The sequence below is a fragment of the Salvelinus fontinalis genome, chromosome 29 (genome assembly GCF_029448725.1).
Source record: "Salvelinus fontinalis isolate EN_2023a chromosome 29, ASM2944872v1, whole genome shotgun sequence".
In the NCBI taxonomy this organism is placed as follows: domain Eukaryota; kingdom Metazoa; phylum Chordata; class Actinopteri; order Salmoniformes; family Salmonidae; genus Salvelinus; species Salvelinus fontinalis.
In genome coordinates, this window is record NC_074693.1 from 31,297,298 (window position 1) to 31,321,252 (window position 23,955).

At 46.1% G+C, this 23,955-nt stretch overlaps 1 protein-coding gene across 5 annotated transcripts; it reads left to right on the forward strand.

The window, feature by feature from the left end:
- Positions 1–342: 342 nt before the first annotated feature.
- Positions 343–21,790, forward strand: LOC129827833 (lysine-specific demethylase 3B-like). 5 transcript variants are annotated; one of them, XM_055889053.1, is made up of 24 exons: positions 343–848; positions 2,056–2,229; positions 3,120–3,233; positions 3,342–3,447; positions 4,134–4,258; positions 4,752–4,820; positions 4,962–5,651; positions 5,760–7,086; positions 7,563–7,770; positions 7,928–8,142; positions 8,480–8,632; positions 8,858–8,965; positions 9,281–9,408; positions 10,590–10,914; positions 11,052–11,314; positions 11,522–11,788; positions 16,583–16,754; positions 16,832–17,053; positions 17,265–17,384; positions 18,194–18,217; positions 19,279–19,418; positions 20,222–20,398; positions 20,633–20,767; positions 20,979–21,790. In XM_055889053.1, exons 1-24 carry the CDS (start codon positions 639–641, stop codon positions 21,057–21,059), a joined length of 5,553 nt encoding a protein of 1,850 aa, XP_055745028.1. In that variant the 5' UTR covers positions 343–638; the 3' UTR covers positions 21,060–21,790. The 5 variants fall into 5 exon arrangements, with proteins under 5 accessions (XP_055745028.1, XP_055745033.1, XP_055745030.1 ...); XM_055889058.1 differs by having other exon boundaries at positions 10,590–10,839; XM_055889055.1 differs by having other exon boundaries at positions 10,593–10,914.
- The last annotated feature ends 2,165 nt before the right edge of the window (positions 21,791–23,955 follow it).

The following is a 23,955-nucleotide window of genomic DNA, read 5'->3' on the forward strand; positions in this document are numbered from 1 at the left end:
CTGTTGTGTCCAGACAGAAGTAATTTTGGTCAGGAAAAAAAAATCCTTGGATTTACGTTTTAGGCTAAAAGAACATTTTTCTCACCAGATATCCAGACACGTTGGCTGTGTTTATACAGGCAGCAAACTTCGGCGCTTTTTTCCCACTAATTGGTCATTTGACCAATCACATTATATTTTACGCATCAGCTCTTTTTTAGAGCTGATCTGATTGGTCAAAATACCAATTATTGAAAAAAATATCACAATTGGGCTGGCGATGTGAACGCAGCATTTTACTTGGCATTCCAGATGAAACAGGTTATGTGTAGTGCCTGATATGAACCAGCATGAGTCGCTGTCGCATTTCACACGCTTGCTATCGCCGCAGTGGAGCCTAGTACGAGGAGTGCGTTTGATTGTTGAGAGCCTCAATGGCGGATAGAGCGGGACAGTAGCTTTGAGGACAATAACATCTCAGTACTTCTCTATTTGTGGCGTGATTTGATCCGCCGCGCATGCAGCAAAGTTGCGGTAGTTGAGGCTTAAATCTGTCACATAGGCGGATATAACCTGGCTAGTTAGCTAAGGGCATCGGAGTTCTCAGCAGAAATACAGCGAAGGAAGTTGATATTTCAATTCATGGTGGCTAGTTAAATATGGGGGACTCTCTTGAACTGATTGGGAAGCGACTTCTACTGCTCCTCAACGATGGCAGGTCCGCAGCCGGACCCGAAGCGGATCAGTCCACTTGGACTCGCGACTGGCTCCGGGGGACCGTCCGGGCTGTCAGCGTCATAGGTTTGGCCAGCCCAGGGGTAGAGGTGAGCGGAGGAGAGGCGACAACAACAGCAGCTGCGGGGCTGACGGTCAGTGTTTACATGTGAATAAAGACAGCTGACGTTACCTAACAAGCTAATAACCTGACTACGTATTTAACGAAACTGATTTAAGCAGAATAATACAAATGTCGACGGTTGTCTGTGCTTTGCTGGTATTATCTAGCCAAATGATTTTACCTACAAAAATATAGTCAATGGGGGCCGCTGTGTTTCGTTTGCCTGATAGTAGCGGCCTCCATAATTTATCCCGATGATTTTGGGCCTTTGACATATTTTGTTCCCAACTTGTTAGCTAGCTAACCAACTTTAGCATAGTATCCAGAATTTAAAATGATGTGCCATAGCCTCATTAAAATGTTAATGTCAGTCTAATAGGTTTGCATGCTTTAAATAACCAAATGCAGGCTAGATATTGTTTGGTGATATGTAGCAGATGGTTGCCACCGACACCTCAATGCTCTCAACTCAGCCCCAGCTCTTGTTCTTGTTTCTGTTATGTGTCTACTGTCTATGGGGTGGGCTGGTTGATGTAACTGGCTGTAAATGTGTTTTTGTTTTTGCATGGACTAGCCTCTGTTTGTATCGATCATCATAATAAACACCAAGTATTCTCTGCAGCTTCTCAGGTTTTGGTAGGAGGGCACTCTTCAAGGCACAGCAGTTGTTAATCCTCTCACAGATACACACAATTACAATCTAATAGGCTGTACTGTTTGGCTTTGTATGCAGAGTGAGTCAGCAAGTTACACATTTTAAATGGGCTTTTGTTTACAACTATATATTGCCCCTTGAGTAAAGCATTAACCCATATAAATGCAATCCATTGTTACATTGTAATCCTCATTCATAAAGTTGCTCTAGACTACTAATTGACATGAGGGGTTAATGAGAAAGGGAGACTGGTTTGGAATTGACAAGCCTATTTGTAATGATTGACCTGTCTTCCTGATAGAGAAGGCCTTGCTTAGACTTGGAGGAGTAGATGGGCTATGTTTGTGAGCCAGTGCTGCCTGGGCTCTAATGACTATGAACCTACCAAGGCCTGTCCTGCTGTCTGTCTGTAGCCTGCCTGCCTTTGGCTTCTGTTTTCCCATTAACCAAACACTGTCTTTGTCTTACCTCTGCTCTTTTGAAAATGGCCTCTGAACCTAGCCTAAGTTAATATAGCTAGTCTAACAGAAACGGCACCACTCTCCCACCGTTTTTCCCCTCCATTTTCTCCCCCGTCCTGTAGGTGTTTGTGGAGTTTGAGGACTGTGCGTGGCGCAGGCGCTCCTGGGTACAGGTGTACGGGGAGGAGGTGAGAGCTGTACTGGTAGAGAGTGCCATTGTCTGGGCTAACTGCAGTCAGCCCAACCAGAACCACCCTGCAGCTGGAGTAACCTCTGGGATAGCCTGGCCAGCTCTGGTGAGTAGCAACCTCTCTGGGTTAGGGTTGACCTAATCTCTCCTGGAAAGATTCTGGGTGTAAACTGAGAGAATCAGTCAGGAATGAATAGGATGTGCAGGGTAAGACAAACTATTGTTTTCTTTGCGCATTTTTTGCCACAGTGTTCTCTAGTGAATACACCCCAGATCATGCTGATGGTAACTGGTCCAGGGCCAGATCGGTTGCTTAGCTCATCATGTCATCGCCACAACAGGGTTTGGTAAACCTTAATTCTCAGTTAACCCAGAAATAAAGACTCACATAATGGGTCAGCTGGTCGAATTTCAATTCTGGGTCCAAACATGTTAAGAGAATGAGGAGCTCATGTCTCTCTTTGCACTTTTATGGGCCGTATGTCCCCTCTCCTTTTGAAATATGCTAACACCTGCGAAATTGTAATTTGTCCAAACCAGAGATGAAACACCAAAACTACTGTTTCTATTGGACAGATTCAGGTGAATTCCCCTGGTGGGGAAGGGTATTGAGTCATGGTTAGTTCACAGAGGGTGTATGTAATATGTATGCTCTCTCCTCTCACACATACCTTGCTGGCTCCCTAAGGCACACCTGCACCTTGAAGTGAGGCCAGACCAGCTGGTGGAAATGCAATGGTCCTAGCAGGGGATGTCTTTAGGTCCTGTTAGATTTACACAAGAGGAAGACAACACACACACCAACCTGCTACTCTTTTCTATCGTACAGTTCAACATGGACCCTTTCATGGTTTGCCAGATGATAATATCATTAGAAATATCAAACACTCATTCTCCAGCCACTCCACCATTTACACCAGATGGGAATGTTATATAATATCTCACCCTTCAAATGTAGTGGCTCCGGTCCTAGCAATGTTCCTCTTCCCCTGCTAGGTGTTCCGGTGTCTAGTGGACCGTGTGGGTCTGGGTTCCCTGGTCCCAGTGGAGTTCTTTGGGAGCAGAACCCTGGACTTCCTCCCTGATGGGAATTCACTCCAGAGATTTGAGGTGGGCTTACATTGCTCAAAGTCGTGTTCATCGGATGTGTGTATTATATACTATGAGTGTGTTATCACTGTGTGTCATGGTCTTGTGTCATGGTCTTTACCTTTGTAGGCAGCGAAAGACGTGAGGCACTCTCTCCTGCTGGAGCAGCCTTCTCTGCAGGCTGCAGTTTCCAGCTGGCACAGTGACTTTGAGCTGCAGGAGATCCTCAGGAAGGGTGAGACTATTAGACTATGGAATGACTAGAAACCTATTGTACAATGAATGACCTGTGTATGGTGCACTTTGACTTTCCTCCTGCTTTCATGCTCACCCATGTTCTCCTACACTGCACTCCTCAATACGGTTCTATGCTAGCCTCTACTCTTCAATACTGGGCTTTGCTAGCCTCTACTCTTCAATACTGGGCTATGCTAGCCTCTACTCTTCAATACTGGGCTATGCTAGCCTCTAACTCCTCAATACGGTTCTTTGCTAGCCTCTAACTCTTCAATACTGGGCTTTGCTAGCCTCTAACTCTTCAATACTGGGCTATGCTAGCCTCTAACTCTTCAATACTGGGCTATGCTAGCCTCTAACTCTTCAATACTGGGCTATGCTAGCCTCTAACTCTTCAATACTGGGCTATGCTAGCCTCTAACTCTTCAATACTGGGCTATGCTAGCCTCTAACTCTTCAATACTGGGCTATGCTAGCCTCTACTCTTCAATACTGGGCTATGCTAGCCTCTACTCTTCAATACTGGGCTATGCTAGCCTCTAACTCTTCAATACTGGGCTTTGCTAGCCTCTACTCCTCAGTATTGTTCTCTCTTCCCACTTTTCAGTCCCACCATAATACCCTTCTGGCACACTGCTCTAGGTGTAGGAGTCTTTAACCCTTGTCCTGCTGGTGTGTCTCCAGGCTCCTACACCGTCCAGGGCCGGAAGGTTCAGGTGTACCAGTGTGAGTTTGAGGAGCACTGGGCCCTGGGCCTGGTCTCTCGGCACGACCCCAAATCACACATCATGGAGATCACCATGGACCAGGTACACACACACACACACACACTGTCTGGATGTGCTTTTACCATTACCTCTTTGGACGTGTTGTTAATGTGCCAGATGTGTTGATCGTTTTGGTTATGTGTTAATGTGCCAGATGTGTTGATCGTTTTGGTTATGTGGTAATGTCCCAGATGTGTTGATCGTTTTGGTTATGTGTTAATGTCCCAGATGTGTTGACCGTTTTGGTTATGTGTTAATGTCCCAGATGTGTTGATAGTTAATGTGTTGTTAATGTGCCAATAGTAGTTAGCTACGTGTTGTTAATGTAACAATGTGTTGATAGTAGTTAGCTACGTGTTGTTAATGTGCCAATAGTAGTTAGCTATGTGCTGTTAGTAACATATGTGTTGATAGTAGTTAGCTACGTGCTGTTAGTAACAGATGTGTTGATAGTAGTTGGCTACGTGCTGTTAGTAACAGATGTGTTGATAGTAGTTAGCTACGTGTTGTTAATGTAACAGATGTGGTGTTCTAGGGAGAGGAGACTCAGGTGGTGGATCCCCGGGTAATACACGTGATGCTGGCTGAAGATCACTTTGATGAGGTAAGTTGGATGAAGTATAATGTCCTATTCCTCCCATCTTGCTTTTGTTTTAAAGGATTTCATTTTTTGGTTGACTTGGGTAATTGTTCTGCACACCCTTATCTAATTCCTTTACATTGATCTCTTCCTCTCCTCGGTTAGAAAGGGAAGAATGCTCGACGGAGGAAGGAGAGTGACGGAGGGAAGGGCGAGAGCGGCCGTAGACGGAGGACAGCCTCGGAGGGCGAGGAGGACATGACCCTGAAGCGCTTTAAGGGTTCGGGAGAGGGAGCAGCGGATGGACAGAACGGGAGCGGCTCCACCAAGGCCTCTGAAGAGGGGATGGTGACATGGGGAGCAGAGTTAGCAGGAGGAGGACGCAGAGTGAACAGCAGTTCCTCCGAAGTCACACAGGTTTACGCCTCCCCGAACAGCACTTCCTCCCAGATGGACCAATCAAACACTCCGCCTCGCTACACCAAAGAGAACGGACGTGCCCTCTCCACACAAGACAGACAGGGGTCTGCTGACTCCACCACCACAGCCACCCCCATTCCACCCCCCCTCAAACAAGCCCCCTCCCCCTTCTCCAACACTTCCTTCCCCTCTCTGGGCCAGATGCCCAGCCTGGTCCCTGGAGCTCTGGCCCCAAAACCCTCCCCGGCAGGACCCACCCTAGAGAGAGAAGAGCCATCCCAGTCTACCAACCCCAAGATGGCTGCCCTAGTCTCCCCAGGCCCGGTGACCATCTCATCCCCATCTCAAGCCAGTGCCCCCAGCATGGCGCTCTCTGCCTCCCTTGGCTTCAGCCCCAAACCCCCTGTCTGGAAAGGAACAACCAACCAGTCGGAGGTGAGTTAGTAACACTTTACATGACCTTGGTCTTATACCTTACATAGTAATTACTAACCATCATTGTTCTGTCAGTAATATCCTGTATTTCTTCCTCCTGCTCTTCAGGGCTCTAAGACTCCCATCCTGGCTGCGGCTGGGTTCCGGCTTCCCCAGTCCAAGCCTGCTGGGGCTTCTGTGTTCGGAGAGGTGAGCTCCAAGACCAGCGCTTCCTCCAACACACCGTCAGCCTCCCAGGAATCCTCTAGACCCTTTGGATTTGCCTTTGGAGGCACCAAGAACAACAAGGCCCAACCGCAGCAGCAAGACCAGAACTTATTCTTCCAGTGTATGACTGGTCAGAAGACTGGCCAGAACCCTGGTGGTCCTAACCAGAACCAGACTCTGGGTCAGAGCCAGTCTAAGGACACCAATTACTTCACAGCAGTGTCAGAGAGCTTGAGTAAGAAGCCTCCTAGCCTGTTCAAGCCCTCTGTCCTGGCCCCGGCATCAGCTGGCCTGTTTAGCTCAGCTACAGCTCTTCTCAAAGAGCAATCCAAAGTGCCTGAGACCCAGTCGGCAGGCAACGGAGTGCTCAACAAGCATTTTGCAGGGGACAAACTCTCACCTTCCTTCAGCAGTGGTTCTGGGGGGATGAGGTGCTCTGGTCTGGGCATGGGGGCGATGGACACTCCACTGGCTCTGGCCTCTGGAGCTCTGGGTGGTGCTAACAACAGGAGTGGCACTAACGGTGCCGCGGTGGGCGGCTTCGGCACCAAGACAGACAGCCACCAGAACCTGTTCCTCCAGGGCTCCAAGGAGCCCTCCAACCCCTTCCTGGCCTACGGGGAGAAGCTCTCCCACAGTCCCTTCAGTGGCAAACCAGCCCCTCTGGAGCCTGAGACCCTGGGCCCTTCTTCGGCCTCGGAGAGCAAATCCAACCTGTTCACCATGGTCGAGCTGCCCAAGGGCATTCTGTCTTCCCCCTTCGCCTCCCTCTCAGCTGCCGCTGCCTCCAGTTCTTCCTCCCCAGCCCCTGGCTTCACCCAGAGGCCCCAGTCAGTCACCTCCTCCAAGCCCAAGGAGGGTTCCTCCACAGCAGATCAGGGCTCTTCAGCTGAGGGTGGTTCTCTGGATGACCGGCCCAGCTCCACCTCGGGCTTCCCCATGTTTGGGAGTGCAGTCGCTGGAGGGAGTGGTGAGAATGCACCCATGCCTTTTGACCAGGGCCAGGCCCAAAAGTTTGCCCTGGAGGAGCGAGGTCAGGCATCTAAACGTGACTCTGACTCCAGCGACAACAGCGACCTGTCGGACCTAAGTGAGACAGAGGAGGGTCTGGAGAGGGGCCATGCACATGGGGGCCTCGCGGGGCCCGTCAAGGAGGGAGCCATGCTGCTGCAGAAGGGTAAAGGGCCCGGGGTGGCCAAGAGCCGGCCACGCAACAAGCCCTTTAAAGGTAAGACCTGGAGCCTCAGGATATTCGCAGTATGTAAATGAGATTCTCCATCATGCGTGTAACATGTCAGTCATCAATTTCATTCCATTTTGGTCAGGATCATGAAACGTTAATAGGTAGACTCAGAGAAACGACGTTGCCACGAGCAGCACCGCAGATATTGAGATGAGCGAGATGCAAGACTTCAGTCACACACAGTATCTGTGCGCTGGGTTCGCTACACGCCATTTAGAGTGGTAGGCATGGCACCAAAACAGCAGAGGTGTTGAGCCTCACGCTTCAACGCTCTTAGTTGTTGTGGAATTTGACACACTATGATGTTTACTTTCTGCACCTACGTCATATCGCTGAGTCTACCTTTTAACAAGATTGATGGTAAAGTTGTTGTTTGGACTACCTCTTCCTACACTCATGAATAGGTTGTCATTGCATGGTTTTGTAGCCCTTCATGATGTAAGGTACTTTGTGTCATCCAGTGGGCCAGTCAGTGCTGAAGGACGTGACTAAGGTGCGTCGTCTGAAGCAGTCAGGAGAGTCATTCCTGCAGGACGGTTCCTGTATCAACGTGGCGCCCCACCTCCACAAGTGTCGCGAGTGTCGCATGGAGCGCTACAGGAAGTACCGGGAGCAGGAGCCTGACGACGACGACCCCAACGTGGCCTGCCGCTTCTTCCACTTCCGCAGGTACATTTGTGTATGAGAGATGGGTTGTGAGGTGTATCCTCTTCTATGTAATGCTACAATAAGGAATATCAGTAATTTCATCAACCACCGTCATCTCAAACGTTTCCTACACTCTCGTCTGCACTCATCTAACTTTGAACCTTTGCCCCCTACCCAGGCTGGCATTCACACGTAAGGGCATCCTGCGTGTGGAGGGCTTTCTGAGCCCCCAGCAGAGTGATGCCATGGCCATGGGGCTGTGGCTTCCCTCCCCATCCGTACAGGAGGGCCTGGACCTGGACACCTCCAAGTACATCCTGGCCAACGTGGGAGACCAGTTCTGTCAGCTCGTCATGTCTGAGAAGGAGGCCATGATGATGGTTGAGCCACACCGTGAGTAGTCTGACACTTGTTTAGTATGTGTGTGTGTGTAGCCATGTATTTTTAATGTTGGTGTGTGTTTCTCATTATTTTCTCCCCATCACATCTTTATTGTTCAAACCAAGATCTCTGTGACGGTTGACCTGACTGGGTAGGCACACTGCTGCAGTGGATTCACTAGGAAGCAAACGGGGAGGGACCTACCTGATTTTTGTCCAATAGAAACTCTCGTTTTCCGTTGCAAAGTGTTTTGCTACAGTGTGCATTAATAAATAAATCCCTGCTGTTTTGCACTGGTTTCAGTAAGGTGACTTGTGTTTACCCTGTGTCTGTCTGTCCTCTTCTACAGAGAAAGTGGCGTGGAAGCGTGCGGTGCGCGGCGTCAGGGAGATGTGTGACGTATGTGAGACCACCGTCTTCAACATCCACTGGGTCTGCAGGAAGTGTGGCTTCGGGGTGTGTCTGGACTGCTACCGGCAACGCAGGAACCGCCCTATGGAGGGTGAGTCAGAATTCCATCCTGGAGTCTTTATAACTTGTAGGATCTCTATGGTGACTCCATACACAGGGATGGACTGGGGCATGGTATTGTCCAGTTCGACTACGTACAGTGATTGGCCTGGACTGCTCTTTCTTTCAGTGATGACGTTTTTGAAGAAGTAAAGATTGAGCTGAAAGGGAGTGTGTGTGTATAAATGAATCTTCCATCACATGTTTTGTCTCTCAGAGGTGGACGAGGGGCCTGATGACGAGGTGTTCTCCTGGTTGAAGTGTGTAAAGGGCCAGAGACACGAGCCTCAGAACCTCATGCCCACACAGATCATACCTGGAACAGGTAACATCATCATAACTATAGGAGCTTTGAACTAGGGCCTGGAGTCTTTCCTGCTTGGGGTCTTTAAGTGGTTTTTAGAATAAGACTACTGATTTAGGATCAGTTTTTCCCTTTTTAGATCATTATGAATCAGATTATTATGGGCAGGGAGGACCTGATCCTAGATCAGCATTCCTTCTCTAATATGCTTTGTGGACACGGGCCCAGGTCACATTGTCTGGAAAAACTCCCAGCCCGAACTTGACATCCAACATGTGTTGTATCTTTCTCATTAAGTCATCCCATGTTGACTTCTCTCTGTTCTCTCTCCCTCAGCTCTCTATAACATAGGGGATATGGTGCACTCAGCCAGGGGCAAATGGGGCATCAAGGCCAACTGCCCCTGCACCAGCCGACACCACAGGCCCCTAGTGCGCCCTAGCGCCCCCAATGGCATCTCACAGGTACTGCATCTTTGTGTTTTCTAATGTTGTACCAAGAGACAGAATATGTGAAACATTTAACATTTCTATATCTATACAACGCATTCGGAAAGTATTCAGACCCCTTTACTTTTTCCACATTTTGTTACGTTACAGACTTATTCTAAAATAGATTTAATTACATGTTTTCCTCAATCTACACCCAATTTCCCATAATGACAAAGTGAAAACAGGTTTTTAGAATTTTTTGCAAAGTTATAAATAAAACACAAAAAACATACTTTATTTACATAAGTATTCAGACCCTTTGCTTTGAGACTTGAAATTGAGCTCAGGTGCATCCTGTTTCCATTGAACATCCTTGAGATGTTTCTACAACTTGATTGGAGCCCACCTGTGGTACATTCAATTGATTGGACATGATTTAGAAAGGCACACACCTGTCTATATAAGGTCCCACAGTTGACAGTGTATGTCAGAGCAGAAACCAAGCCATGAGGTCAAGGAATTATCTGTGGAGCACCGAGACAGGATTGTGTCAAGGCACAGATCTGGGGATGGGTACCAAAAAATGTCTGCAGCATTGAATGTCCCCAAGAACACAGTCGCCTCCATCATTCATAAATGGAAGAAGTTTGGAACCACCAAGACTCTTTTTAGAGCTGGCAGCCTGGCCAAACTCAGCGATCAGAGGAGAATGGCTTTGGTCAGGAAGGTGACCAAGAAGAATAGCCAGACGGAAGCCACTCCTCAGTAAAAGACATGACACCCCGCTTTGAGGGACTCTCAGATCATGAGAAACAAGATTCTCTGGTCTGATGAAACCAACATTGAACTCTTTGGCCTGAATGCTAAGAGTCACGTCTGGAGGAAACCTGGCAACATCCCTATGGTGAAGCATTGTGATGGTAGCATAATGCTGTGGGGATGTTTTTCAGCGGCAGGGACTGGGAGACTAGTCAGGAAAGATGAACGGAGCAAAGTACAGAGATCCTTGATGAAAACCTGCTCCAGAGCGCACAAGACCTCAGACAATTTAATACATTTTAGAATAAGGCTGTAACAAAATGTGGAAAAAGTCAAGGGGTCTGAATACTTGCCAAAAGCACTGTACATAGTTCTCACTTGTTTTACATGTTGGTTGTCATGGGGCTTTATTAGAATACAGTATAATGCTAATATTTCCTTTTTTGCTGTCCCAGCAGTCTGCTGTCTCTTCCAGCACGGGGAGCAGTGGTAGTGGACCAATCACAGGTGGCGGGGGTCCAGCGGGTTCAACCACTCCTAAGCCAGAGGAGGCGGAGATGACAGTGGTCAAAACAGAGCCTACTTCCACCACAACGTCATCAGAGGGGGGAGGAGGGGGGGTTGATACTAACGGGGCCAACCATACCTGTGCCCCCCCAAACCCTGCCCAGACCCCCACCCCCAAAGACCCTCGCCCCTCCACAGGTGAGGGAAACTCCACTGCCCTGCATTGGTTGGCAGACCTTGCCACTCAAAAAGCCAAGGTGGAGGACACTAAAGGTGACTACATCTTATCTCTCTGTACTACGTCATAATCTGGATGGTACTCTCAACATTTATTGTACATGTGTTTAATATGAGAGGATCTGTGAGGTATCTAACCATCTTCTAACCTTGTCTCCTGTCCACCCCTCCAGATTCTGGGTCGATGCGCTCTGTGATGGGCCGGGACACACGCTCTCCCTTCGGCCTGGACTCGTTCAGCGCCCTGTCCAAGCCTTCGTCTTCCTCCTCCAGTCCTAAACTGTTCAACAGCCTGCTGCTGGGCTCCAGCAACACCCAGCCCAAACCAGAGGGCTCCAGCCTCCGAGACCTTCTCAACTCTGGACCCGGGAGGCTCCCCCAGGGCCCCGGAGACTCTGGAGTAACCTTCCCATCTGTCTTCTCCACCTCAGCAGCTGTGAGTGTCTGTCAGCTTACCACAGTAACTAAGATCATTCAGAATGCTCATATTAAAGGGCCATTCCAGAATTCATAGAATCTACACTTTGAACCTTTCTAGTTCTAGTTTGTGTCCCAAATGGCACCCTATGCCCTATATTGTGCACTATTTTGGCCAGAGCCCTAGGGCCCTAGACTGCATGTCTAACCCCTCCTTCTCCATCAGGGGGACAAGTTGAAGGGCAGCCTGCCTAACTTCCTGGACCATATCATCGCCTCGGTGGTGGAGACCAAGAAGGCGGAGGGCCGTCGTTTGGGGGAGGGCGGCAGTGAGCTAGGCGGGGTTGGCCGTAGGGACGGGGTTATGGGCCTCAGCGTGCTAGACCCCCACACCTCCCACTCCTGGCTCTGTGACGGACGCCTGCTCTGCCTGCAGGACCCCTCCAACACCAACAACTGGAAGATTTTCAGAGAGTGCTGGAAACAGGGCCAGGTGAGAGAGACCTTTCTGGGGGGGTAGAGAAGAGATTGTAGTAATATGGTGTGTGTAATATGTAGTAGTGATGCACCGATATTACATTTTTGTATATATTATATATATATATCTTGCCAATATTTTCCTTGCCAAAAACAATTATACTGATAACTGATATTTAGCATTCTAGTACAGTTAAATAGTTAACACACACACACACACACACACACACACACACACACACATGGACACAGCAGTCTAAGGAACTGCATCTCAGTGCAAGAGGCGTCACCACAGTCCCTGGTTTGAATCCAGGCTGTATCACATCCGGTCGGTGTTAGGAGTCCCATAGGGCAGCACACAATTGTCCCAGCGTCGTCTGGGTTTGGCCGGGGTAGGCCATCATTGTAAATAAGAATTTGTTCTTTACTGACTTGCCTAGTTTAAAAAAAGGTTACACACACACTGACCAAAAAGTAAGTTCTTTGTTTCTGGCCATTTTGAGCCTGTAATCGAACCCACAAATGCTCCAGATACTCAATAAGTCTAAAGAAGGCCAGTTTTATTGCTTCTTTAATCAGAACAACAGTTTTCAGCTGTGCTAACATAATTGCAAAAGGGTTTTCTAATGATAAATTAGCCTCGTTAAAATGATAAACCTGGATTAGCTAACGCAACATGCCATTGGAACACAGGAGTGATGGTTGCCAATAATGGGCCTCTGTACGCCTATGTAGATATTCCATTAAAAATATGCCGTTTCCAGCTACAATAGTCATATACAACATTAAGAATGTCTACAGTGTATTTTTGATCAATTTGATGTTATTTTAATGGACCAAAAATGGGCGTTTCTTTAAAAAACAAGTACATTTCTAAGTGACCCCAAACTTTTGAACGAGTGTGTATGTCCCCATCACCAGTAAAACATAATCAATACATATTTCTTTCACTTACTTGTTGTTCAGTAGTTTCGTTCTCAACCAGCATTGCATCATACATGTCAAGCAGTGAAGTTTCACCTCTGTCTGTCCGTAGCCTCTTTTCCTCGGTGGGCACTGTCACTGTGTCCATTTTCATCTTGACCAGCTGTGTATGTAACATTTCACTTAAACCCTGTTTCTTGTCTGCATCGAAGTAGCAGTCCTTGTACATAGCATTGGGGCGACACAGTAAAGAGAGAATGCCCCCGAATCACTTGTTCACAGCAGTTTGTTGCCGGGGCAAACTTATCAAGGGCAAGTTCCACCTCGTTGGGGATAGGGGCCATCTTCACTCCATAGAAACTAGTCAGCACTAACATTGCACACTAGCTGCTAGTGAACTGGGTAGCTTAGCATCGACAAAGTCAGAACGGGCATGTGCACTCCACTGTTGACAGAATCGGTGGCATTAGAATTAGGAATTAGAATACGAATACTACACTGAACAAAAATATAAATTAACATGTAAAGTGTTTGTCCCATGTTTCATGAGTTGTAAGAAAAGATACCAGAAATGTTCCATATGCACATGAAGCTTATCTTAAATGTTGTGCACATTTGTTTACACCCCTGCCAGTTTTGTTGAGCAGGAGTTTCAATGCCATGACAGCGGGTATCACGTCTGCTGCAGGCGCAGTTGAAGAGCTTATTTCTCGAGTCAGTTGTTTGAATGGAGCTAGGAGTGTGTTCATGTTTCAAACATGTTCTCAAATGCCATTGAAATGGCAGCCACGGTATGACAACCAGCATATTCATGAGCATGTAATACGGCTTTCCTCAGTACGAAATCCTCGTCGACCCACTGTGCTGTCAGACTTGGCATGCTCATGGGGCTGATATCGCTGGTCCAAATGTCAGTCGTGAAGCTAATAGCAGTGATGCTATTACTGTTTAACTCCAGTAGGGCAACATCTGAAAAATAGTACCAAATAAAGTGTACCGGTGCTCCACCAGTCGGCGAAAGCCAACATCACCCACGATAGAGAATAGTTGATTGTCAAGGGCAATGAATTCCATTATCTTGCCGTTAATGGATTTCGCCTGTGAGTTCTCTCGCTGAAATTTCCTGACTCTTTCAAATGACTGCTTGACTTGTTGACTGCTCGAGGCACACTGCAGACATTGTGGGCTAGGTTAGGAATGCGGTGTTGTACGTGTAGCTCAACATTTTACGTGGCGTCATTACGTCTTGCACCTACGTTATATACAAACATGTTCTCATCTATCTGTGTTATATAGGTATGCACGTCAGCTTTGACATCAGTTTTGCACATTGGCGTTAAACTAGACATCGGGCCTATACCGATGTTTGCATTTTTAGTTAATATCTGCCAATTCTGATATGCTCACTGATATATCGTGCATCCATAATATGGTGTGAGTAATATGGTGGTGTGATTTAATATGGTGGTGTCAGTAGGGCCACCGTATTAAATGAGCAGGTGATTGTCAAGCAAATAACTGTCGGTCTCACGGTAATTGACATTTAATTAACTAACACATAGCATCTCCTGGCTTCCACATAGCCTACAAGCCACTGTTGTAGACAGTTGGAACATCTACATTTTAAAATCCATGTAATGTAATAAATCCATTTATTTTAGGCAGGTCTGAAGAAGCATGACATGAAGAAAATGTGGTCTATTTCAGAAGAACAGAGTGGCATACAGTACCAGTCAAAAGTTTAGAGACCTAGTCATTCAAGTTAAAAAAATAATAATATTTTTTCCCCCTACATTGTAGAACAATAGTGAAGACATCAAAACTATGAAATAACACATGGAATCATGTAGTAACCAAAAAAGTGTTCAATAAAATATATTTTATTTAACATTTGAGATTCTTCAAAGTATCCACCCTTTGCCTTGATGACAGCTTTGCACACGCTTGGCATTCTCTCAACCAGCTTCATGAGGTAGTCACCTGGATTCGAATTAACAGGTGTGCCTTGTTAAAAGTTAATTTGTGGAATTTCTTTCCTTCTTAATGCGTTTGAGCCAATCAGTTGTGTGGTGACAAGGTAGCGGTGGTATACAAAAGATAGCCCTATTTGGTAAAATACCAATTCCATATTATGGCAAGAAAAGCTCAAATAAGCAAAGAGAAATGACAGTCCATCATTACTTTAAGACATGAAGGTCAATCAATTCGTAAAATGTCAAATGCAGTTGCAAAAACCTTCAAGCGCTATGATGAAAGTGTCTCTCATGAGACCTCCACAGGAAAGAAAGAACCAGAGTTACTTCTGCTGCAGAGGATAAGTTCACTAGAGTTACCAGCCTCAGAAATTACAGGCCAAATAAATGCTTCAGAGTTCAAGTAACAGACACATCTCAACATCAACTGTTCAGAGGAGACTGTGTGAATCAGGCCTTCAGGATCAAACCACTACTAAAGGACACCAATAATAAGAAGAGACTTGCTTGGGCCAAGAAACAAGAGCATTAGTTAAAATTTGAGATTCAAGTCACAGGGTCTCAATACTTTCTGAATACACTGTAAACGCAACATGCAACATTTAACATTACAGTTCCTATAAGGAACTCAGTAAATTTAAATAAATTCATTAGGCCCTAATCTATGGATTTACTACGAATATGTATGAGTGATATGTGGTGTGTATGTGTAATATGTGGTGGTAGTAGTGATGGTGTTGAGTAATATGTAGTAGTAGTGATGGTGTGAGTCATATGGGGCGGTAGTAGTATTGATGGTGGTGGTGTGAGTAATATGTGGTAGTGTCATGCTACCTCATGCAGTGTGACACATCTCCTTTCGCAAAGTTGATCAGGCTGTTGATTTGTGGCCTGTGGAATGCTGTCCCACTCCTCTTCAATGGCTGTCTGGAATTTCTGGATATTGGTGGGAACTGGAACACACTGTGGTACATGCTCAATTGATTTATGGGACATTGTCAGCTTCCAGGTATTGTGTACAGATCCTTGCGACATGGGGCCGTGCATTATCATGCTGAAACATGAGGTAATGGTGGCGGATGAAGGGCCTCAAGATCTCATCTCTGTTCATTCAAATTGCCATCGATAAAATGCATTTGTGTTCGCTGTCCATAACTTATGCCTGCCCATATCATAACCCCACTCTGTTCACAGCATTGAAATCAGCAAACCTCTCACCCATATAACGCCATACATGTCCCCATAAATGCCATGGTACAATTAAAACCGGGATTCATCCGTGAAGACCACACTTTCCAGCATGCCAGTGGCCATCGATGTGAAGCATTTGCCCTCTGAAGTCGATTACGAAGCCGAAACGTAGTCTGGCCAAGAACCTTGTGAGGACAACGAGCATTCCAAATTCTCTAAAACGACGTTAGAGGCAGCTTATGGTAGAGAAATGAATATTTTAGGTTTTCTGGCAACAGCTCTGGTGGACATTCCTGCAGTCTGCATGCCAATTGGATGCTTCTTCAAAACTTGAGAAATCGGTGGCATTGTGTTCTGTGACAAAACTGCACATTTTAAAGTGGCATTTTATTGTCCTCAGCACAAGGTGCACCTGTGTAATGATCATGCTGTTTAATCATCTTCTTGATATGCCACACCTGTTAGGTGGATGGATTATCTTGGCAAAATGAGAAATGCTCACTAACAGGGATGTAATCAAATTTGTGCACAAAATGAGAGAGAAGCTTTTTGTGTGTATGGAGTTTATTTTTTTTTCAGAGAGCGAAAGAGACGCACTTTGGCAATATGTACATTGTTACGTCATGCCATGTAATAGATTATTTGGGGAGAGGTTTGGAAGAGGAGGATGTGCAGTGTGAGAGAAGTTGATTGTTTGAACCCTTTCCCCCCCTCCTCCCCAGCCGGTGCTGGTGTCTGGTATCCATAAGCGTCTCAAGGGGGCTCTGTGGCGGCCTGAGGCCTTCAGCGAGGAGTTTGGGGACCAGGATGTTGATCTGGTCAACTGTCGGAACTGTGCCATCATCTCTGACGTCAAGGTTCGAGACTTCTGGGACGGCTTCCAGATCATCTCCAGTAAGTAGCAGGATCATTCATTCGTTCATCCATTTATTCACTCACTCAATCACTGACTCATTTCTCTCTCTTTCCAGAGCGTCTGAAGGGTAGTGATGGTCAGCCCATGGTTTTGAAGCTGAAGGACTGGCCTCCTGGAGAAGACTTCAGAGACATGATGCCCACACGGTTTGATGACTTAATGGACAACCTCCCCCTCCCAGAGTACACCAAGAGAGACGGCCGTCTGAACCTGGCCTCCCGCCTGCCCAACTTCTTTGTCAGGCCAGATCTGGGGCCTAAGATGTACAATGCTTATGGTGAGAGAAACCCTACATACTAACACTGGGATCCCATAGCTGGTCAATAGATAGCTAGTTAGCAATAGCTCCAATGGCAGCATCTCTGATTTTGGTCTCTCTCTTTCCATTTATCACTACCCCCCCCCCCCCCCCCCCCCCCCCCCATCTCCCATCTCGTTCCCTTTCTCGCTACTATCATCCGGCTTTGTCCTATCTTCCTCCCTCTCAGGTCTGATGGAGACAGAAGACCGGAGTGTTGGCACCACCAACCTGCATCTGGACGTGTCTGATGCCGTCAACGTTATGGTGTACGTGGGCATCCCTGAGGGAGAGGGAGACCACGTCAAGGGTGAGTAGGACCAACACACTCTCTCACAGTGAGGTAGAACATATATTCACACAGCTGACACATTACAGCATTGACGTACGTTGCACTATACAATGTAACCGTTAGCATGGCTAGCAATTTAGCACAAGTGTCCATTTCGCACTAAGTGCATTTCAATATCAAACCGCTATATCACACTGCTACTCACATACGGACATCAGCACCTCCATCCAGCAACAGTCATTAATGATCGCGATTTTTTTGTATGGTACGTTAACGTTGTCCTTGGATCTTTGTCCTTGGATAGTCATGACAGGTTTAAATGCCTTACATCTAAAGAAAGTGTAAAAGAAATTGGGGGAAAAAGGCCCAAAATAAACTGAAAATATTTTGAATAATATTAAAACCAGTCATGTATAATTGTGTTTGAGGTGCTCCCAACTATTCTAAAGGAATGTCGGTAGGTTGACCAAGATCAAATACTGTACTGTCGCATTGAGACAGAACAATGGTGTAAATGTTCCATTTTAGCCTGTCGTCAGTCACTCCTGTAGCCTCCCAGGTTTCCCACCCTGTGCCTGTATCCACAAAGCATCTCCGGTGTGCTGATCTATATAATCTCATTCATTATGATCTAAAAGGCTAAACTGATCCTAAATCGGCAGTCGTACTCTGAGATGCTTTGTGGATACGGACTCTGAACTATATCACTGGAGGCCTCTGACTAGCCCAATGTGAGTTGCCCCCCATGCATCAATGGACAGGATTCTGGTGGAAAGACCCTCCCATGGGTCTCACATGTTGATTGTGTGAACATTTCTTGTTCACAGAGATGGATATCGCTGGATGTAAAGGTCTGTGCAATTTTATAACGTTATCACCTCCTTAGCATGGCCTTCTTGACTAACATCCCCCTTTTCTCTCTTCCTCAACTCCCCCATGTCCTTTCCCACATGGGGTCGGGGCCAGAATACTACAGGGGTGCATCCATTTAAAAGCCTTTGTGATTTATCTGTGGTCTGAGTTGGGTCTTTCTGTGGTCTTCTACCCTGTGTAGATCTTCATTAACCCTCAGATAGCCAGAGTCAAACTGTTTAAAACCTTTAAACACAACTTATTATTGTTAATGTTTTACACTGGTAGTTTTTTACGCTGGTAGACGCTAGTAGTTTTTTCACGTTTTGCATATTCTGTTGTCTGGGGTGACTGGTGTTCTGGCTTTGACTGTTGGAGATGGGCATCTAGAGATGCCTAGCCTGGAGGAAAGTCTGAGCAAATAAACTCACACGCATTTAGTCCCACCTGCGCCCGCATTTTAGTTGTGCCCGCATTTAGTCCCGCCCGCGCACGCATTTAGTCCCGCCCGTCTCTCCCTTGCACGCACATGCAGGCAACTTGTTCTATGGCTCTGGGGGTCATTTGTCCAAGTGACCAGAAAGTGAATAATACATGTAGCTCCACTAGTGTAATGTTTTAGTCACGTTCCTCATTAGCCATCTGAATGTTTTCTTTATTAGTAATAAATAAGCAACTCTGTGTCTCAAATGGCATAGCAAGGAGGGTACAGTTCCCCTGCCAGCTCAGTGTCCATCTGATTCTGGATGATGACTCGTCACTTAACCTCGGCTGCATTTTGAATGACACCCTATTTCCCATGTGCTGCACTACTTTTGACCAGGGCCACATACTGTTATGATCAAAATGGGGTACTATTCGGGGGAATAGAGTGTCCGTTTGAGATGGCACCTCATGATTCTGACATAGTGAAGCAGCACTACTCCTCCAAGTTAGAATGTGTAGTGTTTTCTCTCCTGTCCTCCTAGTGTTCTTCTTTCCCCCATCCTTCCCTAAGAGTTCATGCTCACTCGGTGACTGCACGTGTTTGCTCATCCCTGTTGTCTGTTTGGTCCTGCAGAGGTGATGACCACCATCGAGGAGGGTGACGTGGATGAGATGACCAAGAGGAGGGTGTATGAGGCCAAGGAGAAGCCCGGGGCGCTCTGGCACATCTACTCTGCCAAGGACGCCGAGAAGATCCGCGAGCTTCTCCGCAAGGTCAGGCTTCACCGTCACCACATTCATTGTAATGTATATCTGCACGTTCATTTTCAGGCAATGCATTATATCTGGGAAATTGTCAGGGAAGAAACTATAATGGTTGCTTGGCTTTTTTTTGTAGTTCTACTGTTCCCATGAGAAATGTGATTTTAGTATAAACCTACAGTAGGGTAAGTCTCTAGGAAGAGGGTTGGAGTATAAACCTACAGTACGGTACTCTCCAGGAACAGGGTTGGAGTATAAACCTACAGTAGGGTAACTCTCCAGGAACAGGGTTGGAGTATAAACCTACAGTAGGGTAACTCTCCAGGAACAGGGTTGGAATATAAACCTACAGTAGGGTAACTCCAGGAACAGGGTTGGAGTATAAACCTACAGGAGGCTAGCTCTACAGGAACAGGGTTAGTGTGAACCTACAGGATGGTTGGAGAGCCCTGATATAGGGAATAGGGTGCCATTTAGGATACACATTGTCTCTCTGATATACCATAGCATGTTACTTAAGCAATAAGGCCCGAAGAGATGTGATATATGGCCAATATACAACGGCTAAGGGCATATATTCCAAACACCCAAGGTGCCTTATTGCTATTATAAACTGGTTACCAATGTAATTAGAGCAGTAAAAATATGTTTTGTCATACCTGTGGTATACGTTCTGATATACCACTGCTGTCAACCAATCTCCATTCAGGGTTCGAACCACCCAGTTTATAATATCCTTTACCATTAGTGTCACTATGCTTTACCATTAGCGCCCCCCCCCCCCCCCCCCCCCCCCCCCCCCCTCTCTGTGTCAGGTGGGCGAGGAGCAGGGCCAGGAGAACCCGCCGGACCATGACCCTATCCACGACCAGAGCTGGTACCTGGATGGGGTGCTGCGCAGGAGGCTGTATGAGGAGTATGGTGTGCAGGGCTGGGCTATCGTACAGTTCCTGGGAGACGCAGTCTTCATTCCCGCCGGGGCTCCCCACCAGGTGGGTACTAGGGGAAACACTGGACGTAACAGCGGAGGTTTGATTGAGACGTTTTGGGTTGTTTAATGGTTACATGGGGACAGAGGGTACACTTGTGGTTTTCCTTTTGCTGTATAATATTTAAACACTTGCTTCTCACACACACACACGTTCTCTCTGTCACGACACCTCTCACACTCTTTCAAAAACACATTTTTCACACACTCCCCTCTTGTCTCCTGGCTGTCCCCCCAGGTCCATAACCTGTACAGCTGTATCAAGGTGGCGGAGGACTTTGTGTCTCCTGAGCACGTGAAGCACTGTTTCAGACTGACCCAGGAGTTCAGACACCTGTCCACCACACACTCCAACCACGAGGACAAGCTCCAGGTACACTTCGTCTGCCTCCTGAATGGTAGCCTATGTAGTGCACTACTTTTGACCAAGGCTCTGCTCAAAAGTAGAGCACTAACTACGCCGCCACAAAGGTATAGGTCACTGCTGTGAGAAGGAATGAAGGTTTGAATTGATTATCAATCAGCTAAACAATCAGTAACGTATTGTTATTAATTGTAATTGTGATGGGATCTCTGTTCTCTAGGTGAAGAACATCATCTACCATGCCGTAAAGGACGCTGTGGGGACACTGAGGGCCCACGAACCCAAGCTAGCACGCTCTTAGTGCCCTCCACACACATAATCTGCAGTGATAGAGTAGAGGTGTCGGTGTGCAGAAAGAGGGGCCGTGATGTGCTCACACAACTGTTATTTTTGTTGTGGGGGGGTCTATAGTCATTGCTGTTATGACACGCTCTACACGACTTAGTTGTTTTCCAATTTACTTCTGATCAACTCTGTATTTAAGGTCAGAGTGGGTCCTGTTTGTGTGTGGAAGAGAAGGGGAGCATGTGATGTGAGCTGACGTGCAGTTAGTGAGGGGGTTCAGCTTCTGTGTAGCGTCTGACTAAATGTGAGCACTGGGCTGTTATTTTTTTGCGATAACCGTTCACCTGTTTTTGTAGATTTTTTTTTATCTGTTTCCCTTCCACCTTCAGTGGTGGAATTGGGACATTTGAAAGAAACAAGCATTGAAGGAAACTCGACCAAAAGGTTGTATTTTTTTGTTGTCTTTCTTTTCAATTAAAAGCAAGGACTTTGTTTGTTTTTTTGGGGGGGGGTAATTCAAATTGTCTTTGAATGCTTGACAGAGTGGCTTAGAGAAACGTCTCCATTGGTTTGGTCACTTTTGTTGTCCTAAGGTTTGAATAGATTAACTGCAGACTTCAAAACGTTGTACAAGAATCACGATTCCAACTGAACAGAAACAACTGGCCGTTAAGTGTATCAATATATATATATTAATGATATTAGCAGTCTTTTGATTTTTCAAAATAAAGTTTACAAAAAATACAATTGATTGGTGTGTCCTCTTAATTTCAGCAGATTCATGCAACTGTTTGTTGTCATTTATTGCTGAACACCAGCTGTGAACATCGTAATGCTTATGGATCAATAGGGGGAAAAAAGTGTACACAAATGCACTTCAGACCAGCTTAAACAAAAAGGGAATCAGGTGCTCGACTGAGGGACTTAAATCTAAAAATATTACTTACACTATCCAGGAATATAAAGAAAAAGGAGAGCTTGTTTCTGCATTGATCTGATAAGTTTTATTATGTTTCGGTGTAATCACCTTCATCAGGGCCTTCGATAGGAAAGGGTGGGAGACATCTATAAGCCTATAGCCTCAAGGGAATGTCCCACTCGCTATGTCAATAATAGCAATTTGTAAACAATACATCCATATAAGTCACCATGATTTACCCCACCCACTGAGCACAAGACCACCGAGGAAAAACCATTTAACCAAAAAGACATTAGTATTTTGCTCATAGGCCATCTTTTTATGCCTCCTCACTATCATCTGCCTGATTCTGAATTAAAGGGGCTGCATGGTCAATCTGACTTCTGCATTGGTCGTGCAGCATTTACGTTGATACAGCCTCTGAAGAAGTCAGGGCATTCATACTTATTGCGCTTCGCGGAGCAGCGCAGAGCTATCGCCAAGGAAGTGAGTATGCGTTTCATACAGGACCTTCCGCCCCCACCTACTGTCAACCAATCATGTCAATGCGGAACTATACAGAGCCCTCATAGTTAGAAAATTTGGGAGGCGCACAGCGGTGCACAATTGTGTGTCACCCTCCATATGGAGCCTCCGACCACATTTTTGGATCAAGCATAAATTGTTTTTTAGAAAGTGGATGGCAGAAACAGGGCAGGCAGAGGCTCTTGTACCCTCCCACTGAAGTCTCTATTCCTGGAGAACAAGACATTGCATAATGGAAAATCTAGTATTTTCACATGCAAATAATGTGGTCCTAATTAATTGACCAAATCCTGAACAGCTGTTTTGTATCACATAGAATATGATTTAACAGAATCAGTTACAGAGATTATTAAATGTTGAACTCAATCCCCTAAAGAACAAAATACATATTACCCTGCCATATTATTAGGAGGGAATGAGTGAAGACAGACAGAAGCTGTGGCTGCTGCCTTGTGCCTGCCAATCATTTGTATTTACACTAGATGACTATTAGGGGGCGCTGTGTTGAAGCCAGCGTGCCTCCAACCTGGCACCCCACTGCTGTTGTAAAAATGTTTTTGGAAGCTATTGAAATGTATTAAAGTCTACATTTGTTTTTGCCACATTTATTATACTGAACAAAAATATAAACGCAACATGCAATAATTTCAAAGATTTCACTGAGTTACATTTTATGTATGAAATCAGTCAAATGAAAAATTAATTAGGCCCTAATCTATGTATTTCTCCTGACTGGGCAGGGGTGCAGCTATGGGTGGTCCTTGGAGAGCATAGGCCCACCCACTGGGGAGTTAGGCCCAGCCAATCAATTAGTTTTTCCCCACAAAAGGGCTTTTTTACAGACAAATACCCCTCAGCACCCCCCTTCAGATGATCCCGCAGGTGAAGAAGCTGGATGTGGAGGTCCTGGGCTGGTGTGGTTACGTGGTCTGTGGTTGTGAGGCCGGTTGGACGTACTGCCAAATTCTCTAAAACGGCATTGGAGGCAGCTTATGGTAGAGAAATTCAAATGAAATTATCTGGCAACAGCTCTGGTGGACATTCCTGCAGTCAGCATGCCCTCAACTTGAGACATCTGTGGCATTGTGTTGTGTGACAAAACTGCACATTTTAAAGTGGCCTTTTATTGTCCCCAGCACAAGGTGCACCTGTGTCATGATCATGCTGTTTAATCAGCTTCTTGATATGCCACACCTGTTAGGTGGATGGATTATCTTGGCAAAGGAGAAATGCTCACTAAAAATGGATGTAAACAAATTTGTGGACAACATTTTAGAGAAATAAGCATTTTGTGCTTATAGAAAATGTCTGTGATTTTTTTATTTAAGCTGACAAAACATGGGACCAACCCTTTACATGTTGCGTTTATATTTTTGTTCAGTGTATATTACAGACACCTTAGTGCATACTTTTAAATTATGTGAGCTAAACATAAACATTTAAAATTCAAATATTTAAAAACATTTTC